The 26,927-nt window shown below is 33.8% G+C and overlaps 1 protein-coding gene across 20 annotated transcripts in view; it reads right to left on the bottom strand.

The window, feature by feature from the left end:
- Positions 1 to 26,927, bottom strand: part of KLRD1 (killer cell lectin like receptor D1) — a 62,424-nt gene that overhangs the window by 17,834 nt on the left and 17,663 nt on the right. For 17 of the 20 annotated variants that reach the window (XM_070494096.1, XM_070494091.1, XM_070494094.1 and 14 more), the window contains 2 exons: positions 6,560 to 26,119; positions 6,331 to 6,418 (listed from right to left, as the gene is read on the bottom strand). In XM_070494096.1, coding sequence (XP_070350197.1) covers positions 25,999 to 26,119 — 121 coding nt within the window. In that variant the 3' untranslated portion in view covers positions 6,331 to 6,418; positions 6,560 to 25,998. The remainder of the gene's footprint in view (positions 1 to 6,330; positions 6,419 to 6,559; positions 26,120 to 26,927) is intronic. The other 3 variants (XM_070494081.1, XM_070494085.1, XM_070494089.1) reach the window with 1 other exon arrangement.

Below are 26,927 nucleotides of genomic sequence, written 5' to 3'. Positions count from 1 at the left end.
ATGAAAGTGGATAAAGAAGACCATTTTCTATAACATCAAAAACTATCAAATGCCTAAGAAAAAATTTAACAAAAAGTTTTGCAAGACATTTCTGCTGAAATTGACAAAGCTTTTCTATAAGAAAATACAGGCAATATAAATAAAAAGACAGATAATCCTTGTGCATGAATTGGAAGAATCAGCATTGTTAAGGTGTCAGTTCTCTTTTAATTGACAGATTCTATGCAATGTCAATCAAAACCTCATCCGTGTGTGTATGTGAAGTGATAAGATTATACAAACACATACACACACACACCCCACTTAGAATATCCAAGGCAACTAGGCAATTATTAAGGACAAGAATAAAGTCAGATATCAAGATTTAGTATAAAGCTACACTATTTAAGACAGAATAGTGTTGTGCAAAGATAGATCACTGAACCAGAACAGAAAGACCAGAATTAGACTGCCATATACATTGCCTGGTTTATGACAAAGGCATCATTGTAATTTAGTAGGCAAAATGACTTTTCAATAAATAGCTCTTGACAGAAATAAAGTAATTTTGATCTCTGCTGTAGATAAAACAAAATTAACTTGAAAATAAATCTCTTCCAGAAGAAAAAATATAGTATCTTCCTGATCTTATAGACAGAAAAATATTTCTTGATCGAGACAAAAAAATGAGTAATACATAATGAAAAGATTGATTAATAAGAATTAATTAAAATTGTTTTCTACTTATAGAAAGGTTCCATTCTGTTCATGACACATTAAAAATCAGTTATTGAATAAAAGAAGATATTTGCAATCTATATATCTAACAAACTGTATCCAGAATATATATATTTAAAAAAAAACAATGAATAATGACCAAAAACTTAACAGACATTACATAGAAGAGGATATCCAAACAAACAAAAAGTTACCAGCGCCATTAATCATAAGAGAAATGCAATTTATGCTACAATTGTGTATGAATACATAATACAGTCCAGCATATGTAAAATCAGAAAGATTGACAACATGAAGTGTTGGCAAGGATGTAAAGCAAAAGAAAGTTGCATAAAACTATTGATAAAATTATTGATTTTTCCTAGCACCTTGGAAAACTGTTTGGTATTGTGTAGTAGAACAAAATATATGCCCACAACATGACTTAGAAATTTAATTCCTGAATATATGCAAGGGAAATGAGAACACATGTTCACAAGAAGTGATGTACAAGAAATACAAAATTGTTTAGAGAAGTTTTATTCACAGCATTAAAAAAATAAGAAGTAACCAAAATGACCATCACTAGTAAAAGAATAGAATTGACAAGGAAATAGTTGTATAATCATGTAATGAGTTATACCTAGTAATGAGAAAAATCTCACGGACATGATGCTGAGTGGAAGAATCCAGACACAAAGAGTATGTACTCTATGATTCCATCTTTATGTCCAAGAACAGGCAAAAATATTTTACAGAGTTTGATATTAGAATAGTGATTATCTTAGGGGTGAAGAATAATTATTGAGAGCTAAGGGGCATGAAGAAGGCTTTGTTAGTGCTAGAAATGGTCTACGTCTCAAATCAGGGAGTAATTGCATGGCAATTTACATAGACAAAAATTTCAAGTGTGCACTTATGACTTGTGCATTTTAGATTTGTCATCTTTCATATTAAAAAAAGAGGAAAGCTGTAAGAGAAAAAGAGTTTCTAGTCTGGACATACTTGAATTGACTTCTCAGCTATCATAATTAGAGTAAAAAACTGTTTCATAAATAAAAAAATAGCAAACATCATGTTATTTAGGACCATGCAGATGTTGCAAGATTATATGTTGGAAGTACAAACTTACACTTACTGTTTGTGTTGTATGTGTTTTCCACAGTACTTCCATACCCCTCTCTACCTCCAACATGCAGACATTGACTCAGCTGGATTCTTCAGTGTTAATTTTCTAATTTCATAGCAAAAAACAGAAAATGAGGAAAGAGGGAAATGATGGAAAGAGGGAATGAGGAATATAAGTCAGGTTGAGGAGTGGGAATATTAAGAAAAAGAAGTCAGAAAGGCCTCAGTTAAATATGACTAATGGGAAGGGAGAGGCCAAGCTGCGAGAAAACCTTTGCCTTGAGTCACCACTTTTCTGTGCTTAGCCAGTATCTGTTATCACAAATGCCTGGAAGTGATACAGTTGCTGAAGGAGCAGCTGGAGCCTTTACAAGAGTACTACTCAGTCTCTAATTGGGTGAGCAAAAGGTTTTCCTTTCTTGGGGGCAGGGAGGCAGCTTCTGTTGGAGATTTCCTCCTGAGTGTAGACACTATCATCCTATTTTAAACTTTTTGGATCCCCATTCTCCTTGCAACTGTAATATATGCTCATAAGATCTAGAAAGGAATGGATCCCTGGACACCTGGTAGGGTAATGATGTTACATGAGTCTATCTATACTTTGGTGTGGCGAAATAAAAGAACTTCTCTGGTTCGATTACAGAAAAAATCTCTGTAGCAAAAGAAGTTGCCTCAAGAAAAGAGAGTGGGGAGATGGGAAAGGTTGGACAGAAAATTGGTGATTTTCATTATAAGTTCTTTGGTACCAAGAGGTTTATTTTACATTTAAGGTATATTACTTTGAAAATAAATAGAAAGTAGAGACAAAACTTTACATACATGTAGGAAGCATAAGGGACAAATTCTCTTAGAGTTCAAGCATTTTTAAGTATTATTTTCTAATCCGCGTCTTTCAACATATAGCTTAAGTGCATCTTTCCTAAATCGACCTTCATTTAGGAGTGAGAACTGTTCTGCCCTGCAGTCCTAGTGGACTTATATCTTGAAAAATAAATGAAAATAAATTTACCTATCCTTGACTCTATGAATGCTGTAATCCAATTTTTATTCTTAGTTTTAATCGTTTTAGGTGAAATATAATACTAGAAATAAAATGGGGATGTCAATCCAAGTTTCTGAAGTTACATATGTAACAGTCAAAAGAGAATTACACAATAGTCAACTCATGACTTTTAGGAAATGGATTTTCAGGACTGACTAGAAAAAAAAGATCTTCAAATGCACAAGTAAATAACTCTTTTGCTGATGGATAAGATTAAGACAAGAAGCATCAGGGAAAAAAAGAAAAAATATATAAATTCATTAAATTTATGTGACTAGAGAATGGATTACATTCCCCTGAAAAAATTTAGAAGCAATTAGTGTGTAAATCACATATTTCCAAGTATTGGTCAAAGGTTTGCAACTGTTAGAATTTAGGACTACTGAGAGTGACCATCAAATTTGTTCTCCTCTGTGATTGGATAGTTAAAGTAAACTGTCTTTCTCTGTTACTTCACTTCTGACGCCAAATTTTCCCACTCCAAATAATTCTCCAGTTTTTGATGGACATTGATTGGGTGTCCTATAATTTATTTCAGTTTTGACACTAACTGCCCAGAGTTAGCGTGGACCCCACAGGTTAAGGGCTTAGGACCACAAGACTGCTCCCCCCAACCTCAGATGCCAATTACAATCCTCAATTTACTTATAACTTCTGTTTGATTTGGCTACAGATTGCAGGTTCCACAACCTCCTTCTCAGGTTCAATAATTTGCTAGAATGGCTCACAGAACCCAGGGAAACAGGTTACTTATTATTACCAGTATATTATGAAGGATACATGTCAAGAAGAGCTGAAGGGAAGAGATACACAGGGCAAGGTATGTGGCAAGGGGCACATAGCTTCCATGCTCATTGTGGGTGTGTGCACCACCCTCTCAGCACATGGATATTGTGCACCAACCTGGGAGCTCTCTGAATCCCTTTGTTTAGGGTTTTTATGAAGCTTCCATTATGGTAGGCATGATTGATTAAATTGTTAGCCATTGGCAATTGAATTCAATCTCCAGCCCTTTTCCCCTCCCTATTGGTCTGGGGGTGGGGTTGAAAGTTCCAATCCTCTAATTACATGGTTGATTCCTCTGGCAATCAGCTCTTCTTCTCCAAAAGTCACCTAATTAGCATTAATTCAGATAAGGTTGAAAAGGGCTTATTATGAATAACAAGGATACTCTTTTCACTCCTATTTATGTAATTTCCTATCACTCAGAAAATTACAAGGGTCTTAAGAACTCCATATCAAGAACTATGGAGGAAGACCAAATATATATTTCTTATTATGTCACAATATCACAGATAATACATATGAGCAAACTGTTGTATGCATTTTCAGAGCTAAATAGAATGTCCATATCTTCATTCAGAAAGAGCTAGACAAAAACCATTAACATTATTTTTCATTTCAGAAAAGTGAGGACGATACTTCTTAATTTAGTAGGTCATAGGAAGTACTGAAACAAAGTTGATGCATGTTATTTGTTGTCACTCTTTATTTTAATGTGTTGAGGTAATTGGCAAGAAAAGAGGCGTGGTGAAAAAATAAATGTTATATACACTCTATCTGCCATCTTGATTTTTATCCCTATTATGTCAGTCTTTGAAGCATTGTATGCCACTTTTTAATGAGTATTTCAGGGTACAGGAAATTAATCTCTTCCTCAAACGTAATTAGCCATTTAATATCCGAATGAGGAATCAGATCAAAGTATTTGTTACATACTTAGTTTGTTTCCTACATCAAGCTGCCTGCCAAAGGAAAATGTGTAAAATCAGGATTAAGTACACACTAAATTGTCCTTGCTTTCCATCTGAAGCGTAATGGAATTCTAAGGAGCACAGAGAACCCAGCTCTCTTAAACTATTTTCATTGTTAGCAAAGAACTAACAGTTGCCTGTGTTCTCAATCCACTTTCTGTACAAACACAGCAGCTAGATCCTGAGTGAAATATAAACCATAATTAATAGTATTGGAATTTTCAAGATTTTTTGCTAATATTTACTCAGACAAAAACCACTTGCTATTTGTTCATTCTATCAATAAATATTAATTTAGAATCTACTACACACACCACAGTATGATATGCTCAGGGGATATTACTGTGAACAAGTCAGACACAGTCCTTTACACCATGTTATAAAGGATAAGGTAAAGGGTAAGACAATAAAATTACCAATAATTTATTAACTATAATAAGTTATTCCTGTGGAAAGCATTAAAAGAATTATAGTATGCTAAAAAGAACATGTCACAGACAATGGGATGGTAGTGCTTAGGAGAAAGTCTTTTTCTGAAGAGACCTATAAACTGAGCTCTTAGCAGCAAATAGGAGTTAACTAGAGGGGGAAGTAAATGGGAAAAGCTTAGTAGGCAAAGGAAATAGCATTTGCACATTTCCTGAGCCAGTAAAGATCCTTGTGTATTGGTGGAACTGGTTTTTGTGTGTGTGTGTGTGTGAGGAAGATTGTCCCTTAGCTAACATCCATGCCAATCTTCTTCTGTTTTGTATGTGGGACGCTGCCACAGTATGGCTTGATGAGCAGTGCGTAGGTCGGTGCCTGGGATACTAACCTACGAACCCCAGGCAAACAAAGTGGAGCACGCAAACTTAATTACTACACCACTGGGTCAGCCCCTGGAATTTTTTTTAAGTCTTAAATTAATTAAGAAAATAAATTTGTGCACCCATAATTAGGCAGGTCAGTGGTGGAATTCAGAGAGTGTTTTTATTTTCCCCCCAAAGGTTGATAGATTTTTAAAAAATAGCTTCAAGTCTGGTAATACACTATGATAGTGATGATATCTTATTCACTTTTGTCTCCTTAGTGCTCAAGAGTCATAGCATGTGGTAAGGACTCAAGCTGTTTGACAAATGAATGGTGCTGAAATTGCTGAAGTGAGTTATGAAAGAAGTACTACATGATCATGAGAAGAGTGAGGGACAATTTCAAGAAAAATTCAGGAAAGAAAGGATTCATATAGTAATTGGATTTTGAGCTGGATCCCACAGAATATGAAAACTTAAGTAGTTAACAGCAGGAGCAAAGGAAAACAATTAGGAAATCAAGGGCTGTGAGCAACTACAGGCAGATAATCAGAGTTCATCGTAATATTTGGGGTATATAAGCCTTTTATGCATTTACATTGGACTCATTACAGTTTTCTATATTAGAGTTTTGTTTATCATAATTTAACCAAGTGAATTTGGTTTCTCACTTAGAATTCAGAAGTACCATAAATACCACTCACTCTTAAGCCCCTTGGAAAAGCTGCACAAAATGATTTATAAGTTACAGAATGAAGAATAGGAAATTAAAATGAATGTGAAAAGTGTTTATACGTGTCAATCTGTTAATTATAATATTAATTGTGCTATCCGATACATAAGCATTACCCTTAAGTTATCCCGGACACATACTGATACCCAGGAGTTAGTTTTATATTATTTTTCAGAATCCACCACATACCTGCCATGACAAATGATGTTCCAAGATGCACACAGGGTACAGTATGAGTGCATGAGAGAGAATAGTGGTGCTGGATCATGAATTTGAGCTGAAGTCAAGGAATTCAAAAGGTGTGGGTGGAAAAATTTAAGAAAAGATAAGAAAGAAAAACAAAATTTATAAATGATGTTTATTAAATATCTATTTGTGAGCCATGTATAATAGTATGTTCAAGAAGTAGAAAACATACCTGCTTCTAAAATGTTCAGGATCACACCATACAGGAATTTCCTTTTATTCTTAACAACTACAAAGATGAGACAGAATTGTTTCAGTTTGCTTTGTTTTTTTTTAATCCATGAAAATTAACGTTATCTTGGAAAACTACATTCAAATATTCGAACAAAAGATAGGCAAACAAAAATTAATTTCGTTCTAAAATTACATTTTCTTCTTTCGATAATAGTTAACATTATTGAGTATGCCAATACAATTATGTGCACTTTGCTTAAACTAATTCATTTATTCTTCAAACAATTCTATAAGGAAGATGCTATTAATGTCCTCATTTCTCTAATTGGGAAATTGAGATGAGAATCCAGAAAAGATAATTAACTTGTCCAGAGTTTACAGATTATAGATCCAAGATATCTTATTCCGGAGAATACCCTCTAAGTGACATATTATACTGTCTTTTATCTAGACTCCTTTCCCTGTGCACACACATCCTGTACATTTATATTTCTTTCCACTGCACGTAGTAGCTGATGTCTTCATCTTCAAAGTAAATTTCTAGCGATGAGATTGCTGACTCAAGGAGTATATGCATATGTAGTTATGCGTGTGTTGGATGTCTGTGTTGATACCTATATCTACATCTATATCTATGCCTAACCCTATACTGCTACCTCTACATCTATACTATACATAGAGAGAGAGAGAGAGAAGAGAGGAAGAAAGGAAGCGAGAAAGAGAAATTCCCGAATTCCCTCCATGGGAATGTAGTGTTTGGCATTCTCACCAGAAATATAAGAAACTGTTTCTTTTCCCTCAGCTTCATCAAGCTTTTGAATTTTTGCCTATTTGATAGATGAGGAATGGAATCTCATTGTAAATTTAGTTTGCAGTTCTCTCATGATGATTGCAGTTGATTTTCTTGATTTAAGGGCCATTTTTAAGTCTATTTGTGTGAATTAACTGTTCACAGGTTTTTGCTCATTTTTTTCTAGAGGACTTTAGTCTTTTTTTCTCAATTTTTAAACACTCTTTGTTTATTAAGGATTTTTGTCCTTTATCTGTAATGTATATTGTAAATATTTTTCCAAGTTTTTCATGTGTCTTTTGACTTTGCTTTTGGTGGGTTTTGCTATGCAAATTAAAATAAATTTAGATAGCCATATTTTCCAAGCTTTACATTTATTCCACATAAATTTTTAGGATAAAAAGAAAGCCTTTTGCCCAAATCATAGAGAAATACATCCAGTTTTCTTCTAGTATTTCTATAGCTTCATTTTATATATTTAGATGATCTATGATCCCCTTGAGATTTATTCCTATACATAGTTTGAGTTATATATTTAATTTTAACCTTTTACAAATGACTACCCGGTCAAAATAACAACATCTATTTAAAAGCCCATGATTTGAGAACACCACTTTTATCATAATCTTAATTTCTACATATAGTTGAGACAATTTCTGGCCTTTTTCTTCCTTTCCTTTGGCCCATCAATTTGTGTGTCATTATGAACGGTGCTGTTTTAGCGGGAGGCATGTTTTATTAATTAGTAGGTCTAGTACTTCGTTGTAGGTCTACTTTTGCAGTCTACACATTCTATGTGTTTATTTTTCCATATGAACTTCAGTGTCAACTTGCCCAGATCCATCAGCCATTGGATTTTTATTGGGATCACTTTAAATTCATAAATTAATAAAAAGTCCTAACCAAATCTATTTTTTGTCTTTCAGGAAGGATTTACATTTCTTTCACATATATTTTGAATAGTCCTTGTTAAGTTTATTCCCAAACATTTCATCTTATTTTTTTATTGTTGTAAATAGGGTCATCCATTTTGTCTAACTGGTTTTATTTGTGTAAATAAATAGTATTTACTTTTGCATGTTAATTTTAAAAGCTGCTAAGTTACTGAATTTCTTATTATTAGTTAGGTTTTTCATGGATTCTCTCATATTATTTAGGTATATTATCATGCCATATGCAAATACAAAATTAGTATTTTTCCATTTTTTCTTACTATTCATGTTTTTTCTACTCAACTTACATTGGCTAACACCACCAAAACAATGTTAATAAGGACACCTATACCATTTTTCTGACACTAATGGAATATCTCAAGGATATTTCTGAAAAATAAAGTTCTGCCTTTAGAATACTCACACACACCCACATACATATACATATATACATGCACACACGTAAGTATATGTATGTACTTTATCCGTTTAAGGAAGTATCCATGCATTTTTACATTTTTCAAGAGTTTTATATATTCAATTTTTGTGGATGTTTCAAGTGTATTTGAAAATGTTATATTTTCTATTATCAGTATATAGTGGTCAACATATATCCAAAATATCTACCATACTGAGTATATTATTTATATCATTTATAACATAACTTATTTTTGTCCAAACTTTTCACCTTGTATTGAGAGTGGACTGTTAAAATCATCTTTTTTTAATGTGTTAGTATCTATTTCTTCTTGCATTTCCTGTAATTTTTTTTATTATACAAATAATCACTTACTTACTGGATAGATTCATAACTATTTAATCTTCATAGTGGCATGTTTAACATTATAAAGTGTCTTTCTTTGTCTTGTTTAATTCTCTTCAGGTATACTTCCTCTTTGTCTATTATTAAGGTTGCAATCTCTGCTTTCTTATTGTTTTCGTTTGCCTTGTAAACCTTTGTTCATCACTTTGCTTTTAGTATTCTATTGCTTTCCTGAGTTTGATCAACTCCTGCTTAATTTCATCTTTTATTTTTTGCATTTCTATTCTTTTTATGACTGTGTGAGGATATCTAATTTAATTTGCAGTGCTATATTATAGCTTTCTTTAGCTTTTTGGTTGTTTTCTTTTTTAGGTGGATGACTTCTTGTATGTAGAAAATATGTTATTCACCTCTTGAATTGTTATAACAGTTTCATATAGATGTAGTCTTTCTTTTCTAATCCTGTTTATTTAATGGTCAACGTTTCTGGTTAGAGAGCTCCCTCTTCTGTCAGTTCTGTCTTATTTTGTGCAGTTTCCTGAATGGATGGTGTTGATATGAAGGTGAGGAGGACAAAGGCATGTCTTTTCCTCTTTCATTTTTTTCAGGAGCCTTAAGTCTTCCAAATTATTTCTTTGCTTTCACACTTGCATGTCTATAAGGCATAACCTCTTCTTTATTATCTGCTTCTCCCACAGAAAAACTGCTTTTCCATATTTCCCACTTCTTGTCTTTGGGTTCAAACCATTTCCCAGTGTTATGAACTACCAAGTCCCAAAATATGTTAAGTATTTTGGTATTTTTTGTTTCAGTTTTATGTTCCTGGGTTGATTATGTCTGTGCTTCATCTGTGTTGTTTTTTTCTTCTCTTTTTCGTAGAGTATTTCAAGGACTAATCCCCCTACCCTGTTCTGTTAGAATTTATTATCTCTACTTACAGATAATTTGAAGGTTGTGATACTCTCTGTCTCTTGGAGATGCTGAAAGGGCATGGGTCTTATGTGGTTTATTTGCTTTCCTTACTGATTTTATGGATTTGGGGGACAGAAGAGGGATATTTGGAATCAGGTGACTATCTTTTCAATATAAAACTGAGAGTTTAGTTAGTATATTTTTTATTCTTTCTTCTAGATCCTTACTCTGAAATCTATTTTATACTCAACCAGTAAAAGCTTGTGGGGAAGACTCATAAGTTCTCAGTAAATATGCATTCTAAAATGTTAACCTAGGGTAGCCGTGTTCTCCATGTACACATTTGCTTTCTTCTATCCCCTCTGTGTTATTTATTTACTGTTTTCACAAGCAACAGTAGCCCGGAATGGCTGAAAAAATGCAAGTCTAACAATTTTAATACTGGACTAAGTGAAAACATACAGAGGAAGAGTATCACATTGGATTTTACAATATAGGTTTTATAGTAGCTAGAAGCTTCTCAAGGAATATGGCCCAGAAAACCTCAGCAGCTAATTAGAAAATATTGGAAGTCCCAGTTAGTACTATATGGGGATTTTTTTTTTTTGGTGTTGGGGGAGATGAGCCCTGAGCTAACTACTACCAGTTATTCTCTTTTTTTCTGAGGATGCCTGGCCCTGAGCTAACATCCGTGCCCATCTTCCTCTACTTTATATGTGAGATGCCTACCACAGCATGGTGTGCCAAGCAGTGCCATGTCCACACCCGGGATCCGAACCAGCAAACCCTGGGCCACCAAGAAGTGGAATGTGTGAACTTAACCGCTGCACCACCAGGCCTGCCCCTAGATGGGGATATTTTACGGCATTATTTACAATGGCAATTACTCTCTCAGTCATGAGATGAACTCAGCCACAACTTCTTCCACTTACACTTGGTAATATATTAGTACATTTAAAGTCCAGTTAAATTGCATTTGATTGCAATCCAAATCTAATTTAGATATAAATTAGAAATAGAGGGAATAAATATCTCTATTTTATATCACTTAAAGCTGGAAACATGTATATATACACACATATAAATTATAAATATATATTATGCTTATTTATGTTTATATTTCTAAGAACAAAAATTAGCAGAGTGACATCAGCAAGATGGCAGGATAGGAAGCCTTTGACTCTACTTCTGACCACAAACACACAAATTCAACAATAATTCATGGACAAATTTCCTGTGTGAGAAATTCAGAAACTAGCTTAGAGGTTCCTGAAGCCTAGTTGAGTGCAAAACTATCCACTTTGAAGCCAGTAGGGAAATTTGAGACATCCTGTTGCCGTAATCTCTACCTCAAGAACAGTGACATACAATTGAAAGGAAACTCTAAGCTCCTAGCTTCTTTAGGAGGGAAGACATGGACTGAGTTTCCATTGCCCTAGATTTTTCAGGGACTTCCAAGAGGATTGGCTTCTGTCTAGGCTGTTTCAGAGCACTGATGATACCCCGTATAATCTAGCTGCATGGGACCAGTAAGAACAGAGACAGTGGTGTGGGCTGGCAGTCACCAAGCCCCATAGCCTTTCCCCTCAGATCAGCACAAAGTAAGACAACAAAAAAATCCAACTACCAGCTTCTCCCTGTGGGGGGAAAAATGGTAAACTACATGTCCAATGCCCTAACTTTTCTGGGAGCTACTCTGAGGACAGACTTCTGTCTAGCCTGTCTTGGAGTGTTGATGGGATGCAGCAGAGTCTGATTACCTGGTACTGTTGAGAACAAAGATGGCAGCAAAGGATGGAAATTTTCATAGCTCCAGAGACCATCCCACAGGCCCAATGCAGAGTGAGCAGACTTAAAAACCTCAAACACCCAGCTTCTCCCTGGGGAGGGAGAGAGTTGGAAAGAGCATCCAATGACACAACTTTTATGGGGACTTACTGAGGAGCTGACTTCAGTCTCCCTTGTCTCAGAGCACTCAAGACTTAGCATACTTTGGAAGACTTGGGGCCACTAAGAACAAAGAAAGTGGGTTGGACTAGCACAAAAGTTGGAGAAACTCCCAAAATCTCTGGCCAGGGCAATTAGTGAGGGTCTCCTCCTGTATGAGGCCGGTTCATGTAGACTTAGAGAGGTGGTTGTCTTGTCTAATGTGTGGACACAAACACAGAGAGTGAACAAAAATGAAGAAAAAAGGAAATATGTTCCAAACAAAGGAACAAGATAAATCACCAGAAACTGAAACTAATGAAACAGAGTTCCATGGTTAACCTATCAGAGAATTCAAAATAAACATCACAAAGATACTCACCAAGGTCAGGAGAACAATGCATGCACAAAGTGAGAATATCAAAAGAGAGATAGAAAATCTAAAAAATACCAAACACATATCATGGAGTTGAAGAATACAGTAAATAAATTTCAAAATTCACAGAAGGGGTTCAATAACAGGCTAGATCAAACATAAGAAAAAAAATTGTCAAACTTGAGTACAGGTCATGGGAAATTTTTCAGTGGAGCAAAAAAAGAAAAAAAGGAAAAAGAGTAAAGAAAACTTAAGGAACTCATGGAATATGATTAAACTAACAATATACACATCTGGGGAATCCCAGAAGAAGGGGAGAGAGAGAAAGGATCAGAAAGCATATTCAAAGAAAGAATGTAAAAAGGGAATAGAAAGGAAATTACTCAACTTAATAAAGACTACAAAAAAACCTATAGCTAACATCAAACTTAATTGTGAGAAATTCAAAGTTTTCTAACTAAGATCATGTACCAGGCAAGAATGTTCCCTCTCATGACTCTTTTTTAACATTATACTGGAAGTCTTTGCTAATGCAATAGGCAAAAAAAGGAAATTAAAGGTATACAGATAGGGAAGGAAGACATAAAACTATCTTTATTTGCAAATGATCACCTATATAGAAAATTTGAAAGAACTGACAAAAAACCTTCTTGAAACTAATTAGCAATTATAACAAGGTTTCAGGTTACAAGATTGTTATACAAAAGTCAATTTCTTTCCTATATAACAGCAATGAACAAGTGGAAACAAATTAAAAACATAATACCGTTTATGTTAGCACCCTCAAAAATGAAATACTTAAGTAAAAATCTAAGAAAGTACATACAAGATCTATACGAGGAAGACTATAAAACTGATGAACAAAATCAAAGAGGTAAATAAATGGAGAGACATCCCATGTTCCTGGATAGGAAAACTCGATGCTATCAAGATGTCAGTTTTTCTCAAACTGATCTACAGATTCAATACAATCCAAATCAAAATCTGAGCAAGTTGTTTTGTGGATATTGGCAAACAGATTTTAAAGTTTATACAGAGAGGAAAAAGATCAGAATAGGTCATACTCTACTAAAGGAGAGAACAAAGTTTGAGGACTGATGCTACCAGACTTCAAGATTCTCTATAAAGCTACAATAATCAAGACAGTGTAGTATTGGTGAAAGAACAGACAAAAAAATTAATGGGAGAGAATACAGAGCCCAGAAATAGACCCACATAAATATAGTCAACTGATATTTGACAAAAGAGAAAACACAATGCAAAGGAGTAAATACAGTCTTTCCAAGAAATGGTGCTGGAACATCTGGACATCTACGTGTAAGAAAATGAATCTAGACACAGATCTTATACCTTCACAAAAATCAACTCAAAATAAATCACAGATGTAAATGTAACAAACAAAACTATAAAAACCTAGAAGATAACATCAGAGAAAACCTAGATGACTTTGATATGGTGATGCCTTTTTAGATACAACAGCAAAGACATGACTCATGAAAGAACTAATCAGTAAGCTGGACTTCATTAAAATTAAAAACTTCTTCTCTGAGAAAAACAATATCAAGAGAATTAGAAGACAAGCCATGGACTGGGAGAAAATATTTTCAAAAGACACATCTCATAAAGGACTGTTATCCAAAATACAAAAAGAATTCTTCACACTGTAAAATAAAAAAAACAAACAATCCAACTTAAAAAATAGCCAAAGACCTTAACAGACACCTCTTCAAAGAATATATACACATGGCATATGGGCATATGAAAAGATGCTCCAAATCATGTCATGAGAGAAATGCAAAATAAAACAACAATGAAATACCACTACACACCTATCAGAATGGCCAAAATTCAGAACACTACTAACACCAAATGTTGGAGAGGATATGGAGCAACAGAAATTCTCATATGTTGCTGGTGGGAATTCAAAATGGTACAGCCATTTTGAAAGACAGATAAGTGGATTCTTACAACAGTACAAGTAGTCTTATAATATGACCCAGCAGCTGCACTCCTTGGTATTTAACCAAAGGAGTTGAGAACTTATGTAAACACAAAGACCTGCACACAGATGTTAATAGCAGCTTTATTTAAAATGGTTAAAACTTGGAAGCAATCAAGATTTCCTTCAGTAGATGAATGAATAAATAAACTATGGTATATCCAGACAATTCAGTACTAAAAAGAAATGAGCTATCAAGCCATGAAAAGACATGGAAGAAACTTAAATGCATATTATTACGTGAAAGAAGTGTATCCAAAAAGGCTACATACTGCATGATTCTCAAATATATGACATTTTTGAAAAGAAAAAACTATAGAGACAACAAAAGGATCAGTAGTTGCTGGGGGTGAATGGAAGGGTAGGAAATGAATAGGCAGAGCAGAGAAAAATTTTAGGGCAGTGAAAATACTCTGCATGATATTATAATGATGGATTTATGTCATACTATACTAATATCAGATAAAAAGACTGTAAGTCAAAAACTATCAGAAGAGATAAAGAAGGTCATCATATAATGATAAATGGATCTATTCACCAGGAAAAAATAATAATTATAAATAAATATGCACACAACAGAGCAGAGTACCTTAACATATAAAACAAACATTGACAGAACTAAATGGAGAAATAGACAGCAATACAATTATAGTAGGAGACTTCAATCTCATTTTCAATTAAAAAACAACCAGACAGAAAATCCACAAAGAAATAGAAGACTTGAAAAACACTATGGACAAAATGGACCTAAAAAGTATATAAAGAACCTTCTACCTAACAGCAGCAGAATACACATTCTTCTCAGGCACACAGAACATTCTCCAAGATAGATCATATGCTAGGTCACAAAACAATTCTTAACAAATTTAAGGAGACTGAAATCACACCAAGCATCTTTTCTGACCACAATGGAGTAAAAATAGAAATCTATAGCAGAAAGAAAACTGGAAAATTCACAGATATGTGGTAATTAAACAAATAACACACTTTTGAACAACCATTCAGTCAAAGAAAAAAATGAAATGGGAAATTAGAAAATATATTTAAACAAATGAAACTGAAAGTATACCCAAACTTATGGGATATAGAAAAAGCAGTAGTAAGAAGAATGTTTATAGTGATGAATGTCTACCTTAAAAAAGAAGACAGATCTCAAATCAACCACCTAACTTTACATCTCAAGGACTAGAAAAAGAAGCGTGGCCTAAGACCAAAGTTAACAGAAGGAAGAAAATAAGAATGATTAGAGCATAAATAAACAAAATAGTGTTTAGGAAAACAATAAAAATAAATCAATGAAACAAGTTTGGCTTTTCAAAAAGATAATAAAAGTTGACAAACCTTTAGCTAAACTAAAAAAACAAAAAGACAAGAGACTCAAATAAATAAAATCAAATATGAAGGAGGAGACATTGCAAGTAATGCCATAGGAATTAAAAATGTCATAAGAGACTACTATGAACAATTGTACACCAAGAAACTTGATAACCTAGAAGAAGGGACAAATTCCCAGAAACATACAACTTACTGAGACTAAAATCGTGAAGAAATAGAAAGTCTGAACAGACCTATGACTGGTAAGGAGATCGAATCAGTAATTTAAACCTCCAGATAAAAAAAAAGCCCAGAACTATATGGCTTCAGTGGTTAATTCTACCAAACATTTAAGGAAGAATTTAAGCCAATTCTTCTTAAAGTCTTCCAAAAAATTAAAGAGGAGGGAACATTTCAAACTAATTTTACAAGGCCTGCATTATCATGATACTAAAGCCAGAAAAAGATACTATAAGAAAAGAAAACTATAAGTCAATATCCATGACGAATATTGATGTAAAAATCCTCAACAAAGTACTATAAACCCTAATATAAAAGCATATTAAAAAGATCATACTACGTGACTAAGTGGAATTTATCCCTAGGATGCAAGGATGGTTCAACATATAAACAACACTTAATGTGATACATCACATTAAGAGAATGAACAATATTTCAAAATATAATGAAAGTAAACCTAATTTGAATGAATAAAATATACTTTCTAATAAATTAAATTTAAAAAGAATCAAAAATAAAAAGTGCATGTTATTTCAATAGATTCAGAAAAAGCATTTGACAAAATTCAACACCATAATAAAAACTGTCAACAAACTAGGCACAGGAAGAAATTAGATCAACACAATAAAGGCTGTATTTGAAAAGCCCACAGGTAATATCATCATCAACAGTGAAATAACTGAAAGCTTTTCCTCTAAAATTAGAAACAAGGTAAGAATGCCTGCTTTTACAACTTCTATTCAACATAGTACTGGTAGTCCTAACCAGAGCAATAAGGCAAGAAGAAGAAATTAAAAAGTATCTAAATCAGAAAGAAAGAAGCAAAATTGTCCCTGTTTGCCGATGACATGATTTTATATGTAGAAAACACTGAAAACTCCACAAAAAAATTCTGGAAGTAATAAATTCAGTAATTTTAAAGGATACAAAATCAACATACAGAAATCAGTTGCATTTTTATAAGCCAACAACGAACTGTCTGTAAAGGAAATTAGGAAAACCATACCATAGAGAATAGCATCAAAAATAATTCTAAAAACTTAGAAATAAACCTAAGTAAGAAGGTGAAAAACTTGTACACTTAAAAATTATAAAACATTGATGAAAGGTATTAAAGAAGATACAAACAAATGGAAAGACATCCCATGTTCATGGATCAGAAGACTTTGTTTTGTTGAAACATTTGTTAAAATGTCCATACTACTCAAAGTGATCTACAGATTCAGTGCAATTTCTATCAAAATCCTGCAGGGATTTTTTACAGAAATAGAAAAAACATTCCAAAAACTCATAAGGAATCTCAAAAGATCCCAATTAGCCGATGTGATCTTGAACAAGAAGGAAAAAGCTGGAGGTATCACACTTTCTGATTTTAAAGTATATTACAAAGCTGAAGTAATCAAAGCAGTATGATACTGACATGAAAACAGGCACATAAATGAATTGAACAGAATAGAGATCCCAGAAATAAATACACGTATAAAGCCAACTGATCTTTGACAGGGTGCCAAGAATATACAGTGAGGGAAATGACAGTCCCTTCAACAATGGGTGCAGGGAAAACTGTATATCTGCATGCAAAAGGATGAAATTGGACACTTATCTTACACCATACACAAAAATCAACTCAAAATAGATTAAAGGTTTAACTAGTAGACCTGAAACTGCAAATCTCTAGAAGAAAACATGTAGGAAAACTTTCATAAAACTTCTTTGGTAGTGACTTCATGGATATGACACCAAAAGCACCGGCAAAACAAGCACAGACAAGTGGGACTACATCAAACTAAAAAGCTCTGCAAATCAAAGGAAACCATTCACAGAGTGAAAAGACAACTTATGGAGTGGGAGAAAATATTTGCAAGCGACATATCTAGTAAGAGGTTAATTTCCAAAATAAGTAAGTAACTCTTACAAGTCAATATAAAAAATCAATTCAAAAATGGGGTAAAGATCTGAACTGCCATTTCTTTAGAGATGATATACAAATGGCCAAAAGGTATGTGAAAATAAGCTCAACATCACTAATCGTCAGGGAAATGCAATTCAAAACCACAAGATATCACCTCACACACATTAGGATACCTATCAAAACAACAACAGAAAAGGACAACAAGTGTTGGCAGGATGTAGAGGAATTGGAACACTTGTATACCATTGGTGGGAAGGCAAAATGGTGCAGCTGCTATGAAAAACAGTATGGAGATTCCCCCAAAAGTTAAAAACAAAACTACCATATGATCCAGCAATCCCACTTCTGAGTATTTACTCAAAAGAATTGAAATCAGAATCTCAAAGATATATTAGCACTCCTATGTTCCTTGCAACAATAGCCAAGATGTGGAAACAACCTGAAAGGTAGTGAATGATTCTCCTTATATGAGGTATCTGAGGTATCTGAAGTAGTCAAACTCATAGAAGCAGAGAGTAGAATGGTGGTTGCCAGGGTGTGGGTGGGGTAATAGGGAGTTGCTAATCAATGTTCAAAAGGTCTCAATTATGCAAGATGAATAAATTCTAGAGTTCTTCTGTACAGCATTGTTTCTATAGTTAACAATACTGTATTTTACACTTAAAAATTTGTTGAGGCCAGATCTCCTGTTGTGTTCTTACCACAGTAAAATAAAATTTAAAAAGAAAAGAATTTAGTCAATTGGTTGCAAAGACATATAAAAAACATAGCATATCATGAGCAACCTGGATTTATGTCAGTTAACATTAGAAAATAAATCAGTATATTAATGAAATAGAAAACAAAATCCATGTAATCTCAATAGAGGCAGAAAAAAGCATTTGACAAAAACACATGCTCACTCTTGATAAAAATTCTCAGGAAACTAGAAATAGAAGGATATTGTTCAACATGGTAAATGGCATTTTGAAAATCCTACAGCTAAGATTAAGTATAAAAATGAAAAAAAAGAATGTTTATGCTCTACAGATCAAGTGCAAGACGAGGATATCTACTCTGACCACTTGTGTTAGACTTTGCATTAAATGTTATTGCCTCTGTGATCAAGCAAGACAAAGAAATAAAGGCATCTTGTTTTGAAAAGAAATGATAAAGCTGTCTTTATTCAGATGGCATAATCATCTATGCAGAAAATCTAATGGAATACATAGAAGTGCTGCTAGAATAAGTGAGTTAATACAATATGAATTGTATATATAGTCTTGCAATGAAAAATCAAAAAGTTAAGAAATGCAATTTATGATAGCATCTATAACAAAGGAATATTTGGGGGAAATCTTATAAAAATGTTAAAGACCTGCATATCGAAAACTGCAAAATGTTACTGAGAGAAATTTAAGAATAATAAGATATAAGACGTATACCTTGTCCAAGGGTCAGAAGATTCTCAGCAATAAAAAGAAATTAACTATTGATTCATGTAACAACATGAATAAATATGAAAACAATTGTGCTGAGTGAAAAAAAAATCCAGACAGTAGATGTATGTACTGTATGATTCTATTTCTATAAAACTGTAGAAAATGCAAATCTATGGTGACAGAATTCCATTAATAGTCATTTGTTGGGGAGCGACAGGAGAAAGATATTACATAGGAACAAAAAGAAACTTTTTGGGGTGATATATAGTCTTCATATTGATTGAGATGATGGTCTCATAGAAGCGGAGTTATGGAAATACATCAAATTGTATCCATTAAATATATGCAGTATTGTATATAGGTTATGACTCCACAAAGCTATTGAAAAATAAAGGCCCAAAACCTTAAACAAGCACTACATAGAAGAGGATAATTTTTCATTTTTTAATGAAAAAAAAATTAAAGAAAAACATCATTATTCATTAAGGAAATGGAAATTAAAGATACAGTTATATACAAATACCATCTTGAAGGTCTTTACACTAAAACAATTGATCATACTATACGTTGGCAAGGATGTGGAGCATCACACATAAACCACTGGTAAGATCATAAGTAAATTTTATGAATACATTTTTATAATTTTTTCAAACATTATATAATGGAGCTAAATATATACCAGCCTGTGACTTAGAAATTTAACTCCTAGGCATGTACTCAAGAGAACTGAGGGTGTATGTCCAACAATGAGAGAAACAAAAATATTTATAGTAGTTTTATTCATAATGGTCAAAAAGAAAAAAATCCAAAATGTTGAATATTAGAATAGATAATCAAGTTGTGTATATTCTTATGAATTTTACATAACAGTAAGAAAAGAATGAACTACATTAACACACATACACAAAATGGGTGAATCTCACAGCCATAATACTCAGTGATAGAAGTCACAAATATATATATACTAAGCTTCCATTCATATTAAATCCAAAAGCAGGCAAAATGAATGTATGTTTTTAGAAATAGGAAAATAGAGGCTCTTTTGGAGGAGAGGGGTCAGTAGCAATTAGCAAGCAGCATGAGGGAGACTTTGTTGATGCTAAATAGTCTATATCTTAATCTAGTGATGACTGCATCAGCACAGACAGGTTAAAAAATTAATTAAATGTAAACTTAAGATAGATACACTTTATGTATGTTTACTCTCAATTAAAAAATATAAAACCTGTCAGAATGGCTGTTATTAAAAAGACATGAAATAAGTTTTGTAAAGGATATAGAGAAAAGGGATGCTTCATACACAGCTGATGAGGATGCAAACTGGTGCAGCCCTCTAAGGAAATCAGTCAGGAGATTTCTCAAAAATTAAAAACAGAAATACCATATGATACAGCTATTCCTTTTCTGGGTATTTATCCAAAGAACTTGAATACACTAATTTGAAAAGATATATGCATTCCTGTGTCCATCATAGCATTATTTTACAATAGCCAAGACTTGGAAGCAGCCTAAATGCCCATCAATGGATGAATGGATAGAGAAGATGTAGGGTGTGTGTACATGATGGAATACTACTCAGCCATAAAAAAGACAAAATTGTGTCATTTGTGACAACATGGATGGACCTTGAGTGTATTATGCAAAGTGAAATAAATCAGACAAAGACAAATACCATACGATTTCACTCATATCTGGAAGATAAACAAAAAATAAACATATAGAGAAGGAGAAAGGATTGGTGGCTACCAGAGGGGAAGCGGATGAGGGGAGGGTGAAAGGGATAAATGGGCACATCTGTATGGTGGTGAATAAAAACTAGACTTTTGGTAATGAACACAATGCAGTCTATACACAAGCTGAAATATCATTATGTACACCTGAAATTTACACAATGTTGTAAACCAACATGACCTCAATAAAAAAATTAAAATGAACATATATGTGTATATAGATATATATATATAAAAGAGGTAACCTAAAATTAATGAAATATTTGTTATTGACTAGTAGATGAATGAAGAAAAATTCCATGAAAATAGTTTGCGGAGCACGTATATTGAGGAGCCAGTCTAATAAAAGCAGGTAGCTAGGGGCTGTTGGAAGGATATTTTTAAAGATAACAAAATGATACTCACGGATTTTATAATGTTACTAAGAACATTGAAAAGCTTTAATTTAACAGAATAATTTTCTTTTAATCTCGTAGAGGTTATAACAACAGAACCTCAAAGAAAGAGATGATCTTAATTTACTATTGGGCTCTGAAATATCCTCTGTTCATAAGGTTGTTATGATAAAAACATGTTGTATTAGCTAACTACTCTACACCACAAGTTAGCTCCAAACTTCTCAGTTTAAAACAAAAAGCATTTATTATATCACACAATTAAAAGTCAGGAATTCAGGAGCAGCTGAGCTAGGTCATTCTGGCTCAGGATCTTTCATGAGGCTCTACCAAAATATAGGTTGAGTTGTAGTTATCTGAAGGCTTGGCATGGCGCTGGAAAATCTGCTTCTAAGAAGGCTCGCTAACATGGCTATCAGCAAGAGGCTTCAATTCCTTACTGGCTGTTTATAGGAGTCCTTGGTTCCTCACTACATGGACCTCTCCAAAGTGTTGCTCATGACACAATAGCTGATCAACTCAAATGGCATGAGAAAGAGTGAGGCAGAATCCACACTGTCTTTTATGACCTAGCCTCAAAAGTGACACACATGACTTCTGCCATATTCCGTTGCTCACAGTGACCAACCCTGACACAGTGTGGTTGATTTTTCAAAAGGGTCAAATTCCATGAGGCAAGGATCATTAGGAACATCTAGGTAACTGATTATGAGAGTCTAAAATTTGGTCCGAAATGATTTATTTCCCTTTCACATGCAAAATATACACCTCCAAAATCTCATCCCACTACACCATCAGCTCAAAGTCTAGAAGTTCCTGAGGTCCAGGTGTGGATGTGGATAGACTCATCAGGTGTAGTTCCTTAAATTTTGCTTCTTGAGTACAGCTTTCTCTTAATTTGAAGACCTGTAAAACTACCAATATTATATTTTCTTCCCCTATACATCCTTCATCCAAAGGAAGATAAACTTTATAGACTTTCTTGTTCAAAATGGAGTTGGTGGGGGGAGATGGGGAGAGGCACTACAGAATCACTGATTTATGGTAATCCTGAAATCCAGTTGAGAAACTGTTAGGGTTTACTCGATTAGAACTCAATCCTATGTCTGTCCCCAAATGACTCTCCATAATTCTTGGGTCCACCCTCTAGGGTCTGGATTCTACCCTCTGATTCATCCTTCCTCTTTAATGAAAGGTATTATTTGTTTGTGACTTCATATTTTTCTTAGTGTGCTTGCTGCTTGCAAATATTTTGGGGGACCAAAACTCTCATTTGTATATGTATGCATGTACATATGTATTTTTTACTGTCTCTGTCCTTTTCAGTTCAAACTGGCCATTGTTCTGCTGACATAATTACCTTAAAAATGTTTTAGTCTCCTATGAACCTTATTGGGGTTTACTACATTCATAAAAGCCACACATAGAAATCTCTTTGAGCTTCTCTACATGAAGCTTCTGCTGAGATGGCTGAGGGAAAATGTCCTTAAACTTCTTAGTAGTGTTATTGTTTAACCAAGATGATCTGTGAAGTACACCCTTTATAGGTTCTGTGTCTGACTGAATTGAGTCTCCACCTTTGCTCTTCCAGTGATCTTAAAAGAGAATTTTACAGTCTCATCCACAGGGTGTTTTAGATCATGCTTTCCTGAGAGCACACTGGATTCGATCTTTGCTCAGATTCCATTTCTTATTTTTACCACTTTTGACATTTGAAGAAGCTAGGAATCTTCAAAACCAGTGAGCTCTGGCTCTTTTTATTTAAAAATTCTTCCATTAGTTTATCTGTCTCCCATTGCATTGTAATGTAAGCAGTAGAAAGAAACCAAGCAGTATCTTCAACACTGGCTGGAAATAACTTTAGCTAGTTCACCAATTCATTAGGTACCTTTTCTACTTTCCACATCACTACAGACAATAGTGCTGCTAAACATTCTGCAGCTAAATAGCAAGAATTTCCTTTACTCCAGATTCTAATAATATGTTTCTCACTTCCCTGAAAGTCCATACTAGAAGCCTTCAGTCTTTCCAATCCATCCAGCTTTCATCCACTGGCAAGTTTAAAGCACTGCCAATTTTAGAGTTTTGTTTTGTTTTTTTTTCTTTACAGAAGTTCCTCCTTTCTGAGTACCAAAATCTATATTATTTATCTATCACTGTGTCATATGTTTTCCCAACACTTAGAATGCAAACTTAGATATCATCAATGGAGGAACTAAGAATTAATATATTGGGATAAATAGAAAAATGTTACCCCTCTTGGCATATGTGAATTAAATTCTTAGTTATCAGAAATCAAAAGGCAATCTTTCAATTTAGTAAACTACAAAGTACCAGGTACAACATATTTTTAAGAGGATGTTGTTATGATAGGCAGAACTCTAAGATGACACCCCCAAATGCCCATGCCCTGGTGTACAGCTGTATAACCCTCTCCCCTTAAACATCAGGGGGCTTTGTGAATATTATTGGATATTACTCTGAGATTAGATTACAGTAAATGACAAAGATAAGACTATTTTTCAGATATAACTAAGCTTCTAAATTAGTCAATTTCCAGTTAATCAAAAGACATATTATTATGAGTAGTCCCAACCTAATGAGGTGAACACTTAAAAGAGACTCTAGAGGTCCGAAAGAGAGGAGTCATTTAACATATTCTACCATTGTCACAATAACACTACTTGGGAGTGTACCCTTCTGTTAATCTCTCCTTCTGGCCTTGAAGAAGCAAGCAGCCATGGTGTGACTGCTTAAGAGTGGGAGGAAGAATCATAAAATCATGCTGGACTAAGTGTAGCTAATATGATGGGACCATGCTGTGAGAAAGACACTCTGCCTTGGTGACCAGTATCCTCCATTCATGCCAGAACCTTCTATCATAATGCCCTGCATTGATATGGGAGCTGCAAAAACATCTGAGCTATAATTGGGAGGCAACAGGAATGTTCTTCTCTCAGTAATGACAATTTTTGACATAGATTACTCTATGAAACTGATTATCATCCATCACATTTAATACTTTCTGTTTCTTCATTGCTTTTGCAACTGTAATGGATGTTCATGAGTTCTCAGGAAAAAGGCAGATCAGGCTCTGGACACATGATAGGATAATGAAGTGAAAAGTAACAATTTGAACCTATCCTTGAGTGAGCCTAAATGAAAACAATTGAGATTCATCCTGGAAAAAAATTATGAAAATAGACAATCCTTGGTCCATTACAGAGAAAACCAATCTAAGTAGAAAAAAAACAAGCAAATAAAACAAAGAATCCAGAGGAAATTGCTTTATGGCAGGAGGACAGGGAGATGGGGTAGCTGGAATAAAAAACTATTGATTTCATAGAAGCTTGTCTATACTATTTTTTAATTAAATTAAAAATACATTATTTTGAAATCTCATGGACAAGAAAGCCAAAACATTTCAAACATCCAGAAAGTATGATTCATGTTGTCTTAAACATTTAAAATTAAACATTTGAAAGATGTTATATTATATCCTGTATTTTTCGTAATATAACTTCAGTGCATTTTTCCTAAGTCAAATTTCATACAAGAATGTGAAAAGATAAATTTTTAGGTCTATTATGTTTATATTTTGAGAAATAAAAAAATAAGTTCTTTCCTCTTCTTGGCTCTTTGTATATTAAAAATCAACTTTGGATTCCTAATTAAAATAATTTAATTGAAATATAAAGCTAGAAAGCAAACAGAGATGTCATACAAATTTCTGATGATCAATATGTAACAGCCAAAAAAGGGAAGTGGCTTGTGATATCTGTGAGGCTGAGAAAATCCCATCCAGGTTACAGGCATCAGACCTCATTGTCTTCCCACTCCTTCTTTGACACACTCAAAAACCTCTCAGTAAAATGGGTTGCTCCCTTCACCACCATCCCCCGCCAAAAGGAATTGTTTAGTATTTGAGAAATAACTTTTAGGAAAAAGATTTTTGGACTGATTACAGATTAAGATCTTCAATGAACCTGAAATCAACTTTTTAAACGGATGGATAAGCATAAAGCAAGAAAGATCTGTGGAGTGAAGAAATAAGAATCGTAAATTTATGTGATCTGGGCTTGGATTTTTTACTCTTACAAAATCTGAAAGCAATCGCACAGGAGCCATATAGTTGGCCAAAGACTTCCAATTGTTCTACAGAACTCAGTAGCATTGAGAGAAGGCACACAAATGCATTCCTTTCTGAAGCCAGGTAAGGAAACTGTCATATGGCACTTTAAGCTCTAAATCAAATATATAGATACATAGATATCCAGAAAGAACTAACAAAGAGCATTAAAATTATTTTTATTTCCAGAAAAGCGAGATGAGTTGGTACTTCCCAATTCAGTATGCCCTTCAAAAGGCTAAAATGATGTTGATACACATTATTTTGTGTAAATTAATTTTTCCTTAAATTTATGCAGAAAGAATTTACAAGAATATATGCATAAATCTTTATTCAATTTCACACTAAACATATGCATTAAATCAAAATATTCATGAAATTCTTTATCTTAACACTTTATAATTTCAAGCGTAGGTGCACAAATCTCATCAATTTTAAAACACACAGTTTCAAATAAATAAAAAATGTATGATACAACATAGTTTGAAACATTTTACAGATGCCAGCAATAGGTAATTACTACTCATGTAAGAGGGAACAGTACCATTCTAAGGAATTCTAGATTTTCATTGACCACCCCTTTTGTTCCAAGAAATACCTAAGTAAGCTGTTGCTTACAGATGTAACGATTTTCCCCTTGGCAGTCTTCATCCAAAATACTGTTGCTTGGGCTATATGCTATGCAGTTCTTTGGATTTGCAGTTTGAGGGAATGGAAATCTGTAATGAAGAAGAAAACGTTAATGTAGGGGAAAAAGAAATGAGAGTGCTCAGGGATAATATTTTTGTCAAATGATCGAACTTTTAAAAAGTATTTGAATGAGATATTACCATATTGAGTCATTATCTTGTTTTTATTCAATAGCCATAGTTTTCACAATTTCAGAGTACACTGTGACAAAAACTCAGTTATTCCTTCAACAATCAATATCATTGAGCCCAGGGATTTTGTTTGTTTGTTTTTGCCTTTATTATTAATGGTTCTGATATATTATGTAGTTTACTTTGGTTTTGTTTAAAGATCTATTGTCTAATCTAGTCTAGGAAACAAATCAGAGCACAACATTTGTCATTGTATGATGCTGCAAATGTCATTTATCAACGAAAATGAGATTCAAAAGTTACAAATATACAGAAAATAAGCCCAGAGTATCCGAAACAAGGGAGGATACTGAGAATATTTGGCTCCACCAGAATAAAGAAAACAATGGATATACTGTTTTGGCTGGACAGCTTCTGTGTATGTGAGCAGTTGTATATCCACATACACATCCAAGTGCTTGTACCAAGGCAGAGAAAAAACCATGTCAAAAGCTCTTCTATAGTCACAAGTACAATAACTTCATGTCACTTGAGCATAAGCTTGGATGTTCTAGACATGGCTAAAATTGGTATTCTGTTGTATCTATTCTCTTTTCAGTATTCTCACAGCACTAGACACTTTATGTGTTTTCCTCAATGTTACATTCTGTGGTCAGATCTAAGGATAAATTCATAAAGAATGGAAAAGGCCTTGACTACCAGACAC

This window comes from Equus asinus, chromosome 22 (genome assembly GCF_041296235.1).
Source record: "Equus asinus isolate D_3611 breed Donkey chromosome 22, EquAss-T2T_v2, whole genome shotgun sequence".
Lineage (NCBI taxonomy): Eukaryota > Metazoa > Chordata > Mammalia > Perissodactyla > Equidae > Equus > Equus asinus.
This window is presented reverse-complemented; position numbering and strand designations above follow the sequence as displayed.